The 19,179-nt window shown below is 54.4% G+C and overlaps 1 protein-coding gene across 5 annotated transcripts; it reads right to left on the reverse strand.

The window, feature by feature from the left end:
• Positions 1–554: 554 nt before the first annotated feature.
• Positions 555–18,756, reverse strand: slc38a10 (solute carrier family 38 member 10). 5 transcript variants are annotated; one of them, XM_023820349.2, is made up of 17 exons: positions 18,266–18,756; positions 17,848–17,965; positions 17,646–17,691; positions 17,022–17,115; positions 16,637–16,780; positions 14,984–15,108; positions 11,811–11,913; positions 10,305–10,487; positions 9,746–9,857; positions 9,345–9,451; positions 7,606–7,768; positions 6,005–6,172; positions 5,389–5,772; positions 5,209–5,304; positions 4,144–4,164; positions 3,284–3,448; positions 555–3,170 (listed from the first exon to the last, which is right to left on the reverse strand). In XM_023820349.2, exons 1-17 carry the CDS (start codon positions 18,353–18,355, stop codon positions 2,254–2,256), a joined length of 3,036 nt encoding a protein of 1,011 aa, XP_023676117.2. In that variant the 5' UTR covers positions 18,356–18,756; the 3' UTR covers positions 555–2,253. The 5 variants fall into 5 exon arrangements, with proteins under 5 accessions (XP_023676117.2, XP_023676118.2, XP_023676121.2 ...); XM_023820350.2 differs by lacking the exon at positions 14,984–15,108 and adding an exon at positions 15,700–15,824; XM_023820353.2 differs by having other exon boundaries at positions 17,848–18,062.
• Positions 18,757–19,179: the final 423 nt, after the last annotated feature.

A 19,179-nucleotide genomic window follows, 5' to 3' on the forward strand; every position in this document is an offset into this window, starting at 1 on the left:
GGACGCGACCTGCAGCCGGACTCCAGGCAGACTGATTACGCTGCGCCGTCTCATTAGCGGCTCCGCTGCGGGGCCCCGCACTCCCTCGTTAGCGAGATGTAAATGGCGGCACGGCCGTAAAACCCGTCACTAATGACTTGTGACAGGACTTTAGCTCGGAGAGCTTGGAAATTAGAACTGGCCGTTTGGGTTGTTTTTTAACGTCAGACTCTGCCTTTGAAGGGCGATACCCTGGGACGGCCTGTTTTTAATCATTTTTGTCTCACCGACTCGCTAATGATGGTTTACAATTCACCAGAGGATGGATTCTACCAATTCCTGCCTTTATTCTTCGACGAGGGGAGTTTTTTTTTTTTTTGTCTTTTTAATGACGCATATTTTGCCAAGAAGGTGGACAATCTTCACGGGCTTTCCATCTTCCCTCCAGCGGGTTTTTCTCGTACGTATGAATGGCCACCTTAGATTAAAAGAAACTTAAAAAAAAAAAATCAGTGAGAAACTGACAATCACCCCTATAGCTACAATTTCATAGAGAATAATAACAGGATCAAGCATTTTTAAAGAACATTATTTATTGAGATCTTTGTTTTAAATTAGTTTTTCAATGCTGTAGGACTCAAATACAGTTTATCACCTAATCACAGGACTTTCTCCATTTACAAACGTCCTTTTTTGGTAACTTTGTGCGGATCATTTGGTTTTCTATGAAACAACATAGAGAGGCCAATTTTCAGCCAAACCATCACAGATGCTCACAGACACACTAAACACTACATATGCTTACAGTTTGTCCCTCAACAGCAGTTCTTGGGGGGCAAAGTTAATTATGACCTTATGAATTGAAAGTGAATCTGTCTGGATCTCTTGGAATGTCTAGCATGTTCTAATGTGTACATGCACACAACAAACAAAAAGAAATGTTTACATGATGACACAGGCACTTAAAGGCAGAAAGCCCCCAAACACCGTAACAATAACAGGCATGGGAAACACCCCATTTTACACAAGTCCCTGAAGCACAGTGTATAAATGTACATTTATATTAAGGCACAGGGTGGAAGAACATTCAGAAGAAGAGAATGTGGAATGCTGGGATACTGGAGGTGCTGGATGCTACGGCTTGAAGGGAAACTCCATAGAACACCGCCCCCCCTCACCCCAGCGACAAATCTTCTGTTCAGTCTCATCCCCTCTGGAGATGCACCCAACTGTCCTACAGTTTAGGTGTGAATCCAAGTACTCAGCTGGTCCTGTATTTACACTGGAATATTCAACATTGTACTGGAAACGATTACTCTGCAGGGGAGTGCATGTGAAATTCAACGATGACCTCAAAAGGACTGTGATCCTTTGAAAAACGAGAGGCGTAACATTTAAATAGGAAGAGTCAGACTAAACGAGCCACTGCAGCACTAATGAGAATATTTAAGTTCTTAAACTGACCTAACTCAAGTAGACTGATGTCTGACATAATAAAACAAATCCTAACAAATCAAAGCAGCCCCCCTCCTTGAAAGCAAACTGCACAGAGTTTCATAAAGCTTTTGGTCCTAAATCGCTCCTGGGTGTAAAATACACAGATCGACTATAAAGCAAGATCCGTTATAAAAATATCAGTGATTGAAGGTCTTTGGAAAAATAGGAGATATCCAGGTGGGGGGGAGGGGGACAGGGAGGTAACCCAGGGCTCAGAAATACAGGATGCAGTCATACTGCATCAGGTGACGTCACGTGAATCAGGTCGTGGCGAACCAGCCACCTGGGGCAGGCGGGTTTACAGATAAGTGCCACAGCTTAAGGCAAAGTCACGGAAGGGTTCAGTCACTGAGCTATGGAGAAGTGGCGTGTGGCGTCCGTGCTCGGGGCTCGGACTGGACGAAGACCAGACAGGAGATACCAGGTGTCAGGCTCCAAAGAGCAAGGAGTAGAGCCGCTGATCTCCTGCGAGCTGCCACCCGCACCCCAGCCGACCTGGAGGGAGAGGGCAGAGGACGCACGGCCCAGACAGGAAGGGAGAGACCCCCCAGGAGGAAGGGAGAGACCCCCCAGGAGGAAGGGAGAGACCCACCAGGAGGAAGGGAGAGACCCACCAGGAGGAAGGAGAAACCCGAAGTCCCTCTGACCCACGCGTCCACACACAGGCCCCCTCCCCAGGGTCCTCCTGCTGAAGGGCCACATGTGAATACTAAAAACAGCTGTGTGAGGGAGGAGGAGGTGGAGGAGCAGGAGGAGGTGGAGGAGCAGGAGGAGGTGTTATCTCTCCTTTTCAGTGTGTGTGGCCTCTTTGATTTGCCGGGTGTGGACCAGTGCCCCCCCCAGGAGCTGTCCCTCCAGGGCAGCGTGAAGATCAGATCCACCCAGTTCCAGCAGGGGCTCCAGCCCTGGGACACCCCCGGGCCCAACCTCGCGTCGCCTCCTCTTCAGGTCCAGCTCCTCCAGGTGATGATTATCACCCTCCTGGGCCTCCTTACTCACAGGGCCCCCCTGCTCGATGGGCATCTCCTTCCTCTCCACCTCTGCCTGTGATTGGATGCTTTGCTTCAGGTCTCTTCCACCCTTTTTGATTGGCTGGTCCTCCCCTTCCTGTACTCCACCCGCATTCTTGGCAGCACCACCTGGGGCCTCGACGACAGGCTGCTGTGGGGCAGCCCCCTCGTGGAGCTCCAGCCCCGGCCCCTGTTCTCCCCCCACATCTTTTTGGCCCCTCTCCTTCTCCGGCTCATTGTCCACCTTCTTCTCCTGCTTTTCCAGCTCCCTGTTAATCCTCTCCACCTCCGGATGGTCCACAGCCCCCGCTTTCACCCCGGCCCCGCCAACGTCACCCCCCTGTTTGATCTTAGGTTGGGCGTCGGCCTGGGCTTCTCCTGGGGGGGGCTTCTGTACCAGTGGTACCCCCCTGGCCCCCATCTCCTTTCGTGGCTGTTCCACAGCCCCGTCTACAATCACCTCCTGCTTCGCAGGCCTGGAACTGGGCACTTGGGGATCGGGGTGCATGGCGCCCCCCAGAGGTCCAGCCACCCCTTCCTTCACCACCTTATTGGCTGGCTGAGCAACAACCTCTTGCACATGCTCCTGAGTATCTGGGCCAATCTCTTTGACCTTCACTCCTCCATCCGCAGGCTGCAGCTTCTCCTTCCGGTTCTGCTCTGCCTCTGGGTCTGGCTGTCCTTCTTTGGGGGGGAAACAAACATGGATCTCAGTGCCTAAACATTACTCTTTGACTGTAGCCCCACCCTCTGTGTGGGCGTGCATCTGCTCGCTGCGGCCGCATGCTGGTGCTCACCTGCTCCTCTTTGCTGCTGCCCCCCCCCTCCGCCCACCCCCCCCTGCTGCTGCTTCTCCTTGTGCTGCTCCTCGAAGGCGGCTAGCAGCTTCTCCTGCTGGTCCAGTAGCTTCTGTTGCTGCTCCTTGATCACCTGCAGGATCTCTGCATGGTCCAGCTGACCCTCTGGATGACAGGAGGGGGGCGTAAGAGAGCCAACGTGAGGGTCATGCCAGGGGGGGCCCGGCCCTCAAGCCACTCCTAGCATTCCATCTCCTATTCTCACATGTATTGCCCCCACCCCCAACAGTGACTTTAGAAATTGTAACTGCATCATGGTTTGCATGTTTACTTCCTCTAGGCAGAGTTGTATAACTCAGGTCCAGAGAGTTAAAGTCCAGACCGGGATTTTGTTTCAACCAACCAGTTGAGCAGTCACAAAGAACTCAACTGGATGGTTGAAACAAAATCCCGGTCTGGACTTTAACTCTCTGGACCTGAATTACCAAACTCTGCTCTAGGGCATCATTTCTGAACCTGGTTCCTTGGGAACCAACAGTCTACATTTTTGCTCCCTCCCAGCTCCCAACATACCTGTAACAGTGTTCTTGATTAGCTGTTAGTTGGGGGGGAGCAAAAATGTGGATTCTCTGGGGGTCCCAGAGGACTGGGTTGGGAAACATCGCTCGCATTGGGAGGGTCCCTATACAACAGCTGAACTGGAGAGCAGTGGGAAATCATGGAGAACACAGTCCACCATGATGTCACTGCCTGACACCTAATCATCTGAAGACATGAAAATTGCAGGACAGTGCAGCTTCCAAGACGGAGAGCCAATGAGGCCTTTGCCAAGCAGCAGAAGCAGATGGAAAAGTCCGTACTTGTACCGCGCCGTTTACTCGCTGCGGCCGGGTTCCGGCGCAGAGCAGGCGGAGAGGGGAGGAGAGACCAGAAGGAGAGAAGTGAGCAGGAGAAAGTAGGAGTGACAAGACATCTGCAGAGATCAGAGAGAGAAGTCAGACTCCCACCACTGGCGCTCAGAGCACAGGCAAAGGGTGACGGAGCAGAGCCTGCATCGCACAGAGAAACGTGATGCCTGTGTCACCCCTGTGTAATTCCTGGGTTTCTCCAGAATTAGTGGCAAAATAAAATAGTGCAGGCTGTGTGACACACTCATATAGCTTACGTTTGCTGTCACAGACGTGGAGAGCAACAGCGACCCAGCCACCCTAGAATTATACAGTCAGAGCAGTCGGGGACGGCCTGTGGTTTTTTCACTGCATTCCGTTTGGGTTATATGGGGTGCCTGAACCAATCTTTCATTCTGCTCCAGAACAGCAGTGATCAGAGAGGCCCAATGAAGAGCCTCCCCAGGCGAGCCGCTTGCTAAATGTGCCTTTTCTGGGGGGTTTTTTCTTGTTTTCTGGGGGGTTGTAGAGCCTGCAGGTCTGTTATGTGGTCAGTGAGGGACTGTAAAGCACCACATTGCCCTCCAGCTGCACAGCGAGCTTAAAACGGCCTTGAAGCTTTTTGTCAAAGCCTGAAATAAACAGAAATGGCCCATCTGATTCCTCAGATAAGAGGGAGAACCCCCTCCCCAGGGGAAAACTGAGCTGGTCTCTCTGTACCCAGCAGCGCTCTAACGTCATCGAAGAGATACAAGCTAAATGAAGGGCGGGTTAGAAACGCCTCCAATGACCGAAAGCGTGTGCAGAGACACGCACACGCAGCTGGGACACGCACACACACGCGCGCGCGGCTGGGACGCGCGCACACACACACACGCGCGGCTGGGACGCGCGCACACACACACACCTGCCTCTACTCCTTATCACAGCCTGACCACTCTGACCTTGCAGATCTGCCATGCTCTGGCAAACCCTGGAGACTGAACAGGCTTTCATTACCTCCGCCTCTCTGCCTGACAAAAATGATACCCGGCTCACCCTCCACAGCAGCCTCCTTCCCTTCCTCCTTGTCCTTGGGCTCCACAACCGGGACACGGGGGTCTTCTTCTGCGGCAGGGGGAGGGTGATGGTCACCTGAACGGAAAGCGATGGAAAGATCAGTGAGCGGACCACCGGGCTGCCCCGGCCGTGCAGAGCCACCCCAGAGAAAACACTCACGTTTCTCAGAAGACACCGCCGGGGCCCTGTCCTCTACTCCTTTTCTCCTGTCCTGGGCGCCATCCTTCCCAGCATGCACCCTGTTCCCCTCAGGCACTCTGTCCAGGTCCTTGTAAGGTGGTGTGTCATGCTCCTGTTTCTCCACAGCAGCGTTGGCCATGTCGTCTGGCTTTGGGACCTCTGCAAGTTTCTTCTCTAGCTCCACCCCCTGCACATGCTCCACCCCCTGGAGATGCCCCACCCCCTGCTCAGAGTCCTTCCCTTCATCTGCTGCCTTGACCTCCTCCTCCAGCTCGTCCTTGTCTTTTCTCTCATCCACCATCACCTTGTCGTGAGGAATTGGGGGCTCATGGCGATGGGCCTCTCCATCCGGCATGGCTATGCCTGTGTGCAAGGATGTGGGTGGGGGGGGGGGGAGGGGGTCCATAAGCATAAGGGACAAACGGCCCCATCACGGAAGAGTTACACGACTGAATAAGTACAGGGAATTTCAGGGACGGATCAATCTTAGCATGAATGCTAATGCTAATCGGCGCCATTACGGAACATCGTTGTATTGTACGATATTAATCTGGGAGTACCGCTGACTCCGTTATGACTCCCGTCCATGACTGACCTGCGTCCGGCCGGTCCAGCTGCACCTCCTGCCCCTTCTTTCTTTCTGGAATCTCCATGGGAACTTTGATCTGGGGAGGTTCTGGGGGCTCGCCCCCCCCCGCGGGCCGTGCGGGGTTCACCTGCTCCTCCTGTTTCTCCATTGGCTTGTCCAGAACCACATTCTTGACTGTGGACGAAAAGGGGAGGGACAGTCACACATGGAGGGGGAATCATTTGGGAAAGGGGGCGGAGAAAGTGAACGTGGACTGGGGCCAATCGCAACACTGGAAGCAGCACAAAAGCACGAAAGGAAAAGGCAGCCTTCTGTTCACTAAACCAGATATTTATTTATATCTGCTTACAGGTTATATTGTCATTAAGCAGCGTCAGAACCAGTTTTGATGAACAGACTAATGACTAGCTGACAAGTCTTTCCAAAGCAGTGGCAAACAAACATCTGGCCACGCTGAACGTTTGGGCTCAGACAGCAGCCACCTGCACATTATGGCCACTAGATGGCAGCACCCTCCCAGCAAGGCTCAGACACAAGAGCACCCCGAACTACTCAGAGATCAAAGGGACATTTCATATACAGTCATGCTTTTTATCGCATGCCAGTGCGTTGTGAGAAATGCTAACGACCGCATCTGTCACAGACACCCGATTCAGTGTTTGGCCCGGCACCCATACAAGCGTGTGCCACTCCTTTGCCCCATAACCCCAAACATTGTTATATATGAGCCACACCCACCAGGCCAGCCAATCAGCACAGGGAGGGGCAAAGGCACACCTTTGTTTATCCGGAAGGAGGACTGTCAGACATTATCGGAAGCAGGATAAAAGTGGATGCCCCCTCCCCCCCCAGCGCTGTCGACTCCCATCATGCCGGCACGCGATGTTTATAAAAGCTTAAGCGGCTGCCGGCTTTTGTTGCTCTAATTATCGTTTAATTCGAAACAACGTTTAATTAGGTTTGCGCTGACAGGTAACAGATTGCGCCTTGATTCTCACCCTGCTGTTTGTTTATACGTTTCGGGTGGGGGGGGGGGCAGCTCCTCAGCTGGGTCCCATTACAGGGAGCATGTGAATAATTACAGACACACAAACACACACACACACACAGATAAAGTATCTATATTTCCATTCTTGCCGCTGGGCATAACCCTAAATGTGACCTTAACCCCCACCCAGCCTCAGCCTTAAGTGAAATACAAGACTCCTGGTATTTTTGGCGTTTTGATTGCATGCACAGATTTCTGTAAAATTGAGGTTTATATTGGGGGGGGGACCTGAAAAATGTCTCCACAAGCTAAAAAGTAACAGGTTTTATCACATTGCGGGGACATTGTTCCCCAAAATGACGTAAATACACACACATCCAGTCCAGCAGACAGAGCGAAGCCGCTAAATTGTCCTTGGGCTGCAGCCCCCCCCCCCCCCCCCCCCCCCGCATGACACCCAGAGACTGAAATTTACGCCTCTTCTACAGCAAGCGCTATAAACAGTCATTGCTCTCCATCCCCCCCCCCCCCCCCCCCCCCGCCACCGTTTACCCTCCCCCTTGAGCCCCAGGATGTAACCGAGGGCTGCCAGAGGGACATCCCCCCCCCAGTCTCTAACCTGTCTGCAGCTGTGGCAGCTCAGCCTGGCCCAGGTCAGGCTTGGAATTGCCCCCAGGCATGGGGGCTGGAGGGGGTGGCAGTCTGTGACTCTGCACCATCGATACAGAGACCGTAGTGAAGGTGCTGATGAGGAGGATGCCCAGGCCAACCCAGAGCACCAGCTGGGGGGGGAGAGAGACACATACCTGTAAGGATACTGCAAATAGGAAAACGTTTCCAAAACGGGGAGAAGACATGGGAAATTTTTGAGGGCCACCAAAAAATGAGTATCTAGCTGCTCAGGACAAGTAAGGGGAGCCCCTATGTCCCCCCCCCCCCCGCCTAGTTTTGCTTCTTATCTCTTCCCAGTCAGAACTACTGTGGGGGTGGGGGGGTGCACTGACACAGCCTGGCACCCACATTAAGGTCTGCTCCACCCCCTCCCAGCCAACCCCCCCAAAAGATGGCTTTCAGGACGAGCCTCTTGAGGGGGTGTGGCAGCTGTGGAACCCCCCCACCCCACCCCCACCAGCTTAGTTGAGACGTGACTTTACGGAGTCTGCGGTTGTTTAACAGACAACCTTGACTGGGGGGGTGGGGAGGGGGACACACTGATAAACAAGCTGAAGCATATAAAGGCTTTTATCTGCCCCTGGGCAGTGGGGGCCCAAAGCATATTCCACAGATATACAAAACCCCAGAATCAGTCCCACCCCCACACACAGCAAGACCACTTTCATGGGCCAAAGTCAACAGGCAGGGGCGGCAGTCACATGATCACTGTCTCCTGCGGATCCCAGATCACCCAGCAGGGGGCGACAGGCGGCAGTCACATGATCACTGTCTCCTGCGGATCCCAGATCACCCAGCAGGGGGCGACAGGCGGCAGTCACATGATCACTGTCTCCTGCGGATCCCAGATCACCCAGCAGGGGGCGACAGGCGGCAGTCACATGATCACTGTCTCCTGCGGATCCCAGATCACCCAGCAGGGGGCGACAGGCGGCAGTCACATGATCACTGTCTCCTGCGGATCCCAGATCACCCAGCAGGGGGCTGGCGGGAGAAGGATGGGGTACGGGGCTTCATGCTCGTCTGGGCCAAACAAGCCCCCCCACCAAACCCCCTCTGCACTCTGATCTCCTTCTCTTGACCACACACCCCACCCTGCCAGACTCTAGTTCAACAGCACTGCCCGTCTTGATCGCCGCCACCGGCCGACTGCTTGGGCTGGCACTGGCGCCGTGTAAATAACCCCCCCATGGCCCGAGTCCCAGCGCCAGCCAATCCACCGCCCACCCTGCCCGGCCCCACGCTGTAATTACATCCCGTCGAGGAGAACAGGTCACTGCCGCCTGGTGGGGCCACTGGCGGGTATGGGCATAGACAGCTTGTAAAAGCTGAGAGCATCACCCCCCCCCCCCCATGCCTTGCCCCCGAAACCTGGGTTCCCCTTTGATCACCAGTGAGCTCTATATCCCCGGGTTTGAGGGGCCCCTGTTGGCCACAAACAGTCACTACACTAGGGGGGCCCAAAGTGATTTTTTGAGTGGGGCTCCAAAATTTGACCACTTACGGTACTGAGCATAAAGAGCCCCCTCTTAACTAAGGACCCCCCCTCCGAAACAGAGGGATCACTGAAATGCCTCACGTCCACTAACGTTGGCACTAAACCACAGCTCGGCATTTTTCTGGAGTTTTCTCAAAGGTCCAGCAGAAGGCATAACCAGCAGGGGGGGGGGGGAGTGGTGGTGGTACCAGGGCACTGATGGTGTTCTTCTGGATCTTCTTGAAGATGAGGGCGGGGCAGATAAAGCAGATGAGGCTTCCCATGGTGGCTCCGGTCAGGCCCAGAATGGTCTCCACTGGGGAGGGGTAACAGACAGAGGATCAGGGCTGTTTTGCAGATGGACAAGGGGCTCTGCTCCTCTTAGGAGGAGACACTATAGATTCCCCCCCACTGCCCAGGAAAACAACCCCCACACACACATACTAAGGAGATGAGAAATATTTAAAGAGAAGCAGGATTACAGGACGACCTGTGGTACGATTGCCAAACACACAGTGCTCAGTCGCTGGACGCTGCAATGCACCACACCACCAGCAGGGTGGCGCTAATGGCAACATGCGCATGCTGATTCGTTCACCGTGGGACTCACCATTGGGAATGAGAATGCCACCCAGCATGGTGCCAAACACAATGGAGAGGGTGATCATTTTGAAACGCAGGGGTGGTATGTACCCCCCAGCAGCGAAAGTGCCATCCTTTTGCTGGTGTAAGGGGAAGAGAAGGAAGATCAGTAGGGGGGTTGAGAGAGAGAGAGAGAGTATTACGTCCAGAGCGAGTTCACAGACATCCAGATAGGGAGGGGCCTCATACAGAAGAACTTTCTGGAATTTGGATGTTGGCAAATGGAGCACACATCCTAAACGTGGGACAGTCCCAGACTTGGACACCTCCCCCCCCCATTCAGCTCTTTGCTTTGGTGCTGTGCTTAGGGGGAGGGGTGACCTGACAGAAATCCCCTCACTGACCCTGTGATCTTCCCTAGTAATCACACCATGACTGCTTTTCATAAAATACTTTACACGGGGCTGGGAACCTGAACGGCTCAAAGTTTCTCTGCTAGAGGGATGTTTTTATGATGATGTTGTCCGACGAGGCCTAGGAGCCCAACTGAGCGCAGTACGCCGGCACTGCCACCAGGGGGCGCTGACCTGCTGCTCAAAGAGCATGGTGTTGATGGCCTGCCGGCAGGGTAGGATCATCATGGGGAAGCCGACAGCCACCGACATCATGAAGCCCACGCGGATCATCTCCGTCACCAGGTTGGAGGGGAAGTTCATGAGCACGTTGCCGGCGATGGTGTCGGTGAAGCTCACGTACCCAAAGAAGCCGACCTGGAGAGACACATACGGTGCGACCAATGTCATCTATCGGGGAGGGGGGGCTATCCTGAGCCCTAAACACCACCCCCCCCCACCACCTGACAGCCCGACTGTGATGGACAACCACAGAATGTAATCCGCTCCCTGAGCGTTTCTTTTCGGGGTGGGGGTGGGGGGGGTAATGGGTTTGTGCTGAGTGGACAAATCACACACAAACAGGAGTGTCCTACAGCAAGGACAAGGGAGGCCCAGCTCGCAGAGCAACATCTGTACACTTAAAAAAATAAATAAATGATGCCCCCAGTCTCGATCTCGCAGACTGACGCGTGGCCCCATTCCAGGACGCTCCCGCCCCCAACGCCGTTTACAAAGATCCAGGTCGGGTCAAGATTCGAACCTGAATCGCCCGGCGTTCAAACACAGAAGCGTCACGGATGAAATTAACCACGCCGGGTAAGAAAAAGCACTCTGCGTAATTACTCACATCACTCACCGAGTCACACGCTGCGGGGTTTCAGCAGCACCCGCGCAGCGTGGGGCCGCAGTGCAGACCTGTGACTGACACGCGAGGCAAACCTGCAGCTAGCGGGGGGTGGGGGGGGCGGAAGCTCGGCTCCCTCCACGTGCTAGAGGTCCCCCGGGCCAGCAGGTGGCATGACGCCCCGGGAGCCCCGTCTAAAACGTCAGTCTCAAGTTCACCCGAGTCTTGGGGAGGCTACAAAATCTCCAGTGACGCACAGACGCAGTGACGCACAGATGCAGTGACGCACACGCCCTGCTCTTCATCTTCAGACCTGGATTGAGATGCCGTGGGCTCTGTCAGAAGCTACAGGGCTAATTGATTCGCTCCTCCCTCAGCTACCCCCCCCCCCTCCCAAAACACTGTTTAAGGAATCATCCCCAAAGCCTATAATTACACGCCGCGCCGCCTGACACCAGGCCCTGCGGCGGGGCGGGATTGGTTACGCCTGATGCTGTTATTATTACAACAATCCCTCATTGGCTGCTCCATCACCAGCCTGGCTAATCACGGCTGGCGTTTCCGGGTGAGCGAGCGAGAAGCACGAGCCGCCCGCTTGGCATTACTTATCACCCTAACCCTTAATACCACGGCAACCATTATTAATCTATCATTATTACTATCACTGTTATAATGACTGTTAGTATTGCTCAAATGGCAGCCCCCACTGCCCACTGCCCATCTCACCCCCCCCCCCCCCCCGAAGACTCGCGGACAATTCAACTTACAGCCTCCCGGAACCCGAGCGGAGAAAAGCACAGGCCTCCAGGGGGCGCTGCGTCACGCGTGGCTGGACTAAGCCTACCCATACTCACTGTGATGTAGAAGGTGGTGACCACATTCAGGGAGTAGGTGAAGATGGTGCTCATCCGCTTGACCGAGGGCTCGTCCAGGCTGTCGTACGTGGGCAGGACCTGCCTGCAGAGAGGGAGGGGACACACCCTGTGTGTGTGTGTGTGTGCGCATGCATGTGTGTCTCAGAGAGACACACACACACACACACTTGCTCTCACACTGTAGACAATGGTGAGATTTACAGCATAAACCGTCCCCGACTTACGACGGACAGCTTGTATGTCGACATGGACATGCGTCAGAATGTGAAAATGCCACTGATTTGTAGGCGTGAGGCTGAGATGGTCACACAGTACAGCAGTACAGCAGTTTTTACCACTGCTCCTATCGTACGGCACGCAGAACGCACTAGGCAGCATAGGGCTGCCAGGTGTAGAGCCGCCCAAAAATGTTTTTTTTAAATACATTTACTTTCTAAAAAAAAAAAAAGCATAATAATTTGGAAAGAGTCAAACCTAGACATGAGAGGAGATAAATGCAAAGAAATGATAGAGGTTCTCAAACTGCCGTGGACACCAGCAAACACACGAAGCAGACTCACAGACCTCAGGCGCAACATCAGCGTTTCCAAAAGACGTCAGGCTGGAGGCCACGCCCCTTAGGTCATGTGACACCCCAGGTGCGGGACACGGAAGCACACAGCCGAGAGGGTTTGGTATGAGAATGGGAATAGAGCGACGTGGGCGGGGGGGCAGTTAAAAGCGAGTTATTTTTTGGAATTGAAGAGCGACAGGAATGATGGGGCTGTCGCCACAGCAACCCGTGAGAGCACTAGCTGCGGGCCGGGGAATTTACCGCCGCTGTCTATCCGAGCTGAGCCGCTGATCACATTTTAAAACCTTATAAAGTTTCTTGGCAGTTGGTTTTTGCTGAGCCGCCCCTCTGAGAGGGAGGGAAACCTAAAATAGCCCCCCCTTATTTTTACAGGCCTTTACAGGACTCCTTAAACGGCCTCAGTCAATCTCAGGGCCACTCCATCCCGCACGGCGCGTGAAAACAGCTCTGGGGGGGGGTGCTTGTGGACAGGTGAGCTATTGGCAGGAGTCAGCCCCACGGCCCCCATGCCCCACCAGCCACTAGTGGCCAAGGCTCGAGGGAGGGGGGGGGGGGGGCAAGAGTTATTGATTGGCTGTGTGTTTCACGCGTCATCGTGCCGCACAATTTCACGGCTCAGGAAGCGACCACATCGCAGCGTCCCGCTGAAATATGGAGCCGCTTAACCACTCCGGGGACTTTCACCGTTTTCAGTTCTGTGCAGCAGCCTGTCCTGCATCTGACTACAGAGAACATGCAGTAATCACACATAAGCGTAATAACGGCACGATCCAGCTAATTAGCCAGCTCAACTGTCTTAGCCATCCACGTGCCGCAGACCTCAAGGAGCGTCCATGGTGCAGTGGCGCGGTCTATAAACCAGCCAGACGTCTCTTGGGGGACAAGAACAATTAAAAATAATAATGGAAACAAATCAACAATGACCAAGAGTGGCATCAACCCATCCCCTCAGCAGACACCCAAAAGACAAGGAAAAGGAAACTGGACAGGATAGGGGACAGGGGGGGACAGGGGGCGAGAGGGCCGGACAGGGGGGGACAGGGGGGGACAGGGGGCGAGAGGGCCGGACAGGGGGGACAGGGGGGGACAGGGGGCGAGAGGGCCGGACAGGGGGGGACAGGGGGCGAGAGGGCCGGACAGGGGGGACAGGGGGGGACAGGGGGCGAGAGGGCCGGACAGGGGGGGACAGGGGGCCGGACAGGGGGGGACAGAGGGCCGGACAGGGGGGGACAGAGGGCCGGACAGGGGGGGACAGAGGGCCGGACAGGGGGCCAGGCAGGGGGGGAGAGGGGGCCAGGCAGGGGGGGAGAGGGGGCCAGGCAGGGGGGACAGGGGGCCAGGCAGGGGGGGACAGGGGGCCAGGCAGGGGGGGACAGGGGGCCAGGCAGGGGGCGAGACGGGGCCGGACAGGGGGCGACGGGGCCGGACAGGGGGAGACAGGGACGGACAGGGGGGCGACAGAGTGGGCTGGGATTAGCTGGGACAGGGTGGGGTGGGACAGGGAGGGCAGACAGATGCGGAAGGGGAGAGGGGGAGCAAGGCTGAGATTACCCCCCCCCCATCCAGAGCCCTTTCTGCCCCCCTAACACAGTGTTTCTCAAACATGGCCCGTCTGGGGCTCCCAGAGGGCAGGGTTGAGAACCAATACCCTAACAGTGCACTGTACCTCTCCAGCCAGCCTACTCATGGAACTGAGCCAGTCCCCCCTGCCCCAGCATTGCTTCTCACCCCCCCCCCCCCCATCTGCTTACTCATTGTTATCTACAGACACCCCCCACACACACACACACACCCCCAACAAAACCCGGCTCTCACTTGGCTGAAGATGAAACAGTTGCTGTTTTCCACTTCCTACCCTGACAGCCTCGGTCAGGTCGACCCGACCGTGCAGATAGGATGACAGATGCCCCCCACCCCCAATCGTGTACTGAGAGGCCTGCAGAAGTCCTGCCCCCAGGAAGAACAGTGACGCCGCCGCCGCCCCTACCCACCCCCCACCCCACACCCACACACACACACACACACACACACACACACAGCGACGTGGTGCCAGGGAGATGGCAGCGGGCAGGAAGCCCCACTGAAGTCTAGCCAGAACTTGGAAGCGGTTTCTGGCCTGCTGCTCCTCGCCGCGAGCGGTTCGGGGGGAGGGCCAAGGAGAACTGGCATGAGGAGGGGGTGCAACTGGGGGGCAGCCTCATATCTAGGCCAGGTTTTCTTACAAGCTACAAACACACACTGCTGGTAAATGCTTAACCCTGTCATCTATTCCTGAAACAGCATCAATAGAGAGAAGAGGGTCTGGGGGAAACAAACCAACAGGGGGTGCAGCTGAGCCACGTAGCAGAACGGAACAGCAAGATGTAAGCAAGTTATATAACAGACCCCGCCCACACATGGATTAGCCAATCAGTGTGCTGTTCTCCCAGGCAGGGGGTGGGGTTTAAAAGACAGATCAAAGGGTTTAGCTTAAAAAGGGAGCGTGCGGCAGCACATGTCCCATATGACAGCTGACCCCCCCCCTCCCCCCCGCCAACCTCAATACTTGGGAGCAGGAAGAGGAAGGAGCGGTACTTACGACTGACAGGCGAATGCCATGCCACAGATAGGGATGCAGCGAAAGACGCCGTCCCAGTGCATGTAAGTGACCAGCTTCACCCACTGCCCGCTGATGAGACCATGTTTGAAAGAGGAGAGCACCATCTGCGTTCGAGGGAGGGGAGAGCAGCGAGGTCAGAGGTCAGTCCTGCCACTCTCTGGGCTCCGGAGGAAGGGATGGTTCTGGAGACCAGAGAAGGGCAGGCCAGCGATCCCATGATTATAAGCCCTGGCACTATTCACGGCGGAGCACCACACTGTCCAAAGCACCAGAGCCAAGGGGCCACCCTGGGCTCAAGGGCCACCAGGGGCCCCTAGGAACAAAAAGGAGAAACCAAAAGAATGATCTAGCAAGATGAGGTGGGTATGTTTCTGTTCGGGGGGGACAACACAGTGAGAGGAATGATTCTGATTGCCATTTGCTTCAGATGAGGGTTTCCCAGGTAACCAAGATGCCACCACCGTACCTCCCGCCTGTGACATCCCCCAGAGACCGAGCTGTGATGGGGTGTCCAGGCTCGAGGGTGTAGGTACAGATTTAGACCTTCCCCCAGCCCGCCGCACACACGCACCCACATACACGCACGCCCAGAAAGAGAGGATGGAACCAGACATGAGCAAGAGGTGGGGTCAGGGGAAGGGGGCGTGGCTTGTGGTGGGGTCAGGGGAAGGGGGCGGGGCTTGCGGTCTACTTACGGATGGCAGCAGAAGGTGTTGGCGATTATGGGCAGGCACTGAATGATGCCCGAGCCTCGCCAGAGGTGCACACGCTCCGCCCATGAGCCACTCGCGAAGCCGTAACGCAGAGAAGACAACACTATCTAGGGGCGGAGCAGCGCCACGGGGAACGGGAGGGGGGTGGGGGAGACACATCATGGAGAGGGTTAGTGGCCGGGATAGACCCCCCCCGCCCCTCCCGGCCCAACCCGGCCAGGACGGGGATAGCCAGGCACGAGCAACGCAGCAGCCAGACACCACTAATTAATCCTAGAAATGTTAATTCAGAAAAAAAAAAAAGTATGCTCTACCCAAGTACTGTGAATATTTTAATATGCTGAGGCTCCACAGTCAGTAAGAGTGTGTTAGTTATGGGGTGGGGCAGGATTATTACCCAATCAGCATGCAGCTCATAATTAAGTTCATGATTAAATATTATAGAGCTTTAACAGCCAGCGGCAGGTGAACAGCATCCTGCGCGGGATCATCTGGCCCTTGACAATGTCACAGGTGCATGCAGCCGGGGGAGCGGTAACCATGACAACAAATGCTTTAAACGGTGGTGACGATGCAGTGACCGAGAGAGAGGTTCCAGAGGGTGGGGAGGGGCGGGGACGGACCGCGCTGGTTCTGAGAAGAAGCAGAGAGCCAGTCTGCTCTGAAGCCAGAGGGGTGACATCATTCACACACATTCGCGGGACGTGTGTGTCCGTGTGTGTGTGTGTGTGTGTGTGTGTGTGTACCTGTGATAGGTGACCTCTATCACTGTCACATGCAGCCTTACCAAGGCAACCATGTCTCTCGAGTTTGGCGCCAGTCTACTGGGCTTTGGGGGCAGGGGGTGGGGGGGGCTATAGGCACTCAGCTACTATGGAGATACGCTTCCCCCCCTGGCTGTGGGCGGCACACAGCTCACCACGAACATGAAGAGCGCATAGAACATGAGCGCCATGGCGGAGAAGGACTGGATGGAAGACATCATGTTCCTCTGCAAGCTGAGCGGCAGCACGATGAAGAGGGAGACGGCGACGAGGAGCAGCACGCGGAAACTTCCCGTCACCTAGGAAACGGGGTTCAAGGAGGATCAGCAGATCGGAACAAAAACGCCAGCGTGCACCGAACAACCATTCGCACACAGAACAAAGACAAGAAAATTGTCTTATATACAAAAATAAAATGCGCAAACATAGTTAATTGCGTAAAATATAACTATTAAAAAATTATTGCATAAAAATGTAACAGATATTTCAAAAGGGTGATGAAAACGGAAATGGATAAAACTCAAAATGTGTCTGTCTCACCTGAAGCCCTAACAGCTGGGCAAAGAAATTGGAGCCGAGGTCAGCGATGACAACGTAGAAAGCGATGCAGGTACCCAGCATCAGGCCGATCATGCTGCAAGACAGGAAGGCCACTCAGCCACCAGGGGGCACTCTGCTCCGCTCCCTCTCATAAATCAGTTTCTCAGAAGTAGAAAGTTCAGGTCCAAAAAGTACAAGTCCAGATCAAGATTTTGATCCAACCAACCAGTTGAGTACTCTGTGAATGTGACTCTTTATACTCAACTGTTTGGTTGAAGCAAAATCTTGGTCTGGATTTTTACTTTCTGAACCTGAACTTTCCTCCTCCGGTGATTCCCAACCCGGTCCTCAGGGACGACAAACGCAGACTGCCAGGATCCGTGAGCACCAGATTGGGAAACACTGTCTTAAAAAACCAGCCCAGTCTCCCTGAAGTACATGCAGCCTATTCCACCACCTGTTTTAGATTGCTTATTGCAGTGCGGCCCCATCTGCTCTCCTTAAATAATCAAGACTGGAAACAAAATACAAGAAAATTACGGCAGGCGGCTGAAATGAAGCACCTTGTACAGTCTGCCTGGCAGCAACGGGCACCAACGTGGAGTGACAGCAGTAAACACTCACCTGGTCTCCACCAGCATTTTGCCTGCCTTCCCATAAGCATGAAAAGCTGCAGATACATAAATACAGAAATCGTTGGGAAATGGACTTATCGCATGGTTACTAATAAATTCTAACCATAATGCATTTTGTTATTAATGCGGCATCTCCGGAATGCTCCATGGGTGTCGGCTGCTGATTGTGTCATACTGTTGTGGAAGCTCACCCAGGCCGGCGTAGGTCCTGCGCTTGGTGCTGCTGGCTGAATGGACCAGGAACATACAGGACTGGTGCGTCATCCAGGAGCAGAAGAAGAGCAGCAGTGTGCCCAGCACGATCCCGCACTGCAGGCGCGCACACAAGGCGGCCGGTGAGAACTGAAGCGTGGCCCCGACACCATTTCTTCGCTTATTTCTTCAACCAAGAGCTGATGCAAAGCAACTTTACCGGAGTGACGCGCCCAACAAGCATAAACAAGGGTGTTTTAGAAACGTAACATTCAGATAAAACATAAATGATGCCAGATTTGCATTAGCTCAGCTGTGACACCTTTCTCCCCCACATCTCTGTCGCACATGAACGGCGACACTGGAGGCTCAGTCGTGCCTTCCCCTGTCACCCCTGCCATGCCAAAGCTCACCCACCTGCTTGAAGCAGAACGGCATGGTTAGCACGCTCACGCCGACGATGCTGTTCACCACGTTCATGATCAGACCCCAGTTTGAGCCCGTCATTTCCGCGGCGGTTCGGGGGGGTTTTCCCTTTGGGGGGGTGCTGTATCAAAGTATGTTTTCAGCTGGAGATCCGATAGCTGTGATTTTCTTTGTTTTATGAAGCACGACACAGATACAGCTGGGTGCCCCCGAAGCTCCTCTGCATGTCAAACTCGGCGGAATCCTTTCCCGTCCAACACCAATAACAAGACTTCCCGAGACAGCGACATTACAAAGCACCAAGTGCCGGGCGTTTACACGCTACATGATAAACATTTTCTCGATAGTTTAATTCTACAAAAACTGAACTTCGAGTTATAAAATCAGTTTTCGGAACGTTACGTTTGTCTCTCTCGCGGTTCCCTGTGTACGTATCCAGGAAGTAAGAATGGAAAACGGAGACACACGTCGACAGGAAACGAAACTCAGCGCCGCCGCGAGGGGCGGGTGGCCTATACCGGGGACGTCTTCTCTGCTACCCCTATCGGCCCGGATGTTTAAAGCACGACAGAAGTATTTTATTTCAATGTTTATTGCATTGGTTAATCGAGATTTTTTTTTTAACACCCTAAACGTTTTTATTTGTCTCATCCTGCTGAGTAACAGTTCTGCATCTGCAGTTAAATCAAAATGAATCTCTTTCTCACGCTGCTGATCCAATCCCAGTGTGTACAGGTCAGTCCTTCTCAGGGCGTATTCAGACACACACACACAAAATTATCCAAGAGGAAAAATGTAGACTGACTACTCTCTTAAACTGGAAACCAGAGAAAACCCACAGTAACCCATGAAGAACATGCAAACTGCACACTCATAGAGCTAGATGAGAATTAAATCCACACCTC

Source organism: Paramormyrops kingsleyae, chromosome 20 (genome assembly GCF_048594095.1).
Source record: "Paramormyrops kingsleyae isolate MSU_618 chromosome 20, PKINGS_0.4, whole genome shotgun sequence".
Taxonomy (NCBI): domain Eukaryota; kingdom Metazoa; phylum Chordata; class Actinopteri; order Osteoglossiformes; family Mormyridae; genus Paramormyrops; species Paramormyrops kingsleyae.

What these genes read in the sequence shown, in the direction of transcription:
- slc38a10 (XM_023820349.2), bottom strand. Translation starts at nt 18,355, where the DNA reads ATGACGGGCTCAAACTGGGGTCTGATCATGAACGTGGTGAACAGCATC. An exon ending in CCATGCTCTTTGAGCAGCAG is followed by an intron (nt 9,858 to 10,304) that starts GTCAGCGCCCCC and finishes CCCTTACACCAG; the next exon opens with CAAAAGGATGGCACTTTCGC. An exon ending in TGGCATTCTCATTCCCAATG is followed by an intron (nt 9,452 to 9,745) that starts GTGAGTCCCACG and finishes ACCCCTCCCCAG; the next exon opens with TGGAGACCATTCTGGGCCTG.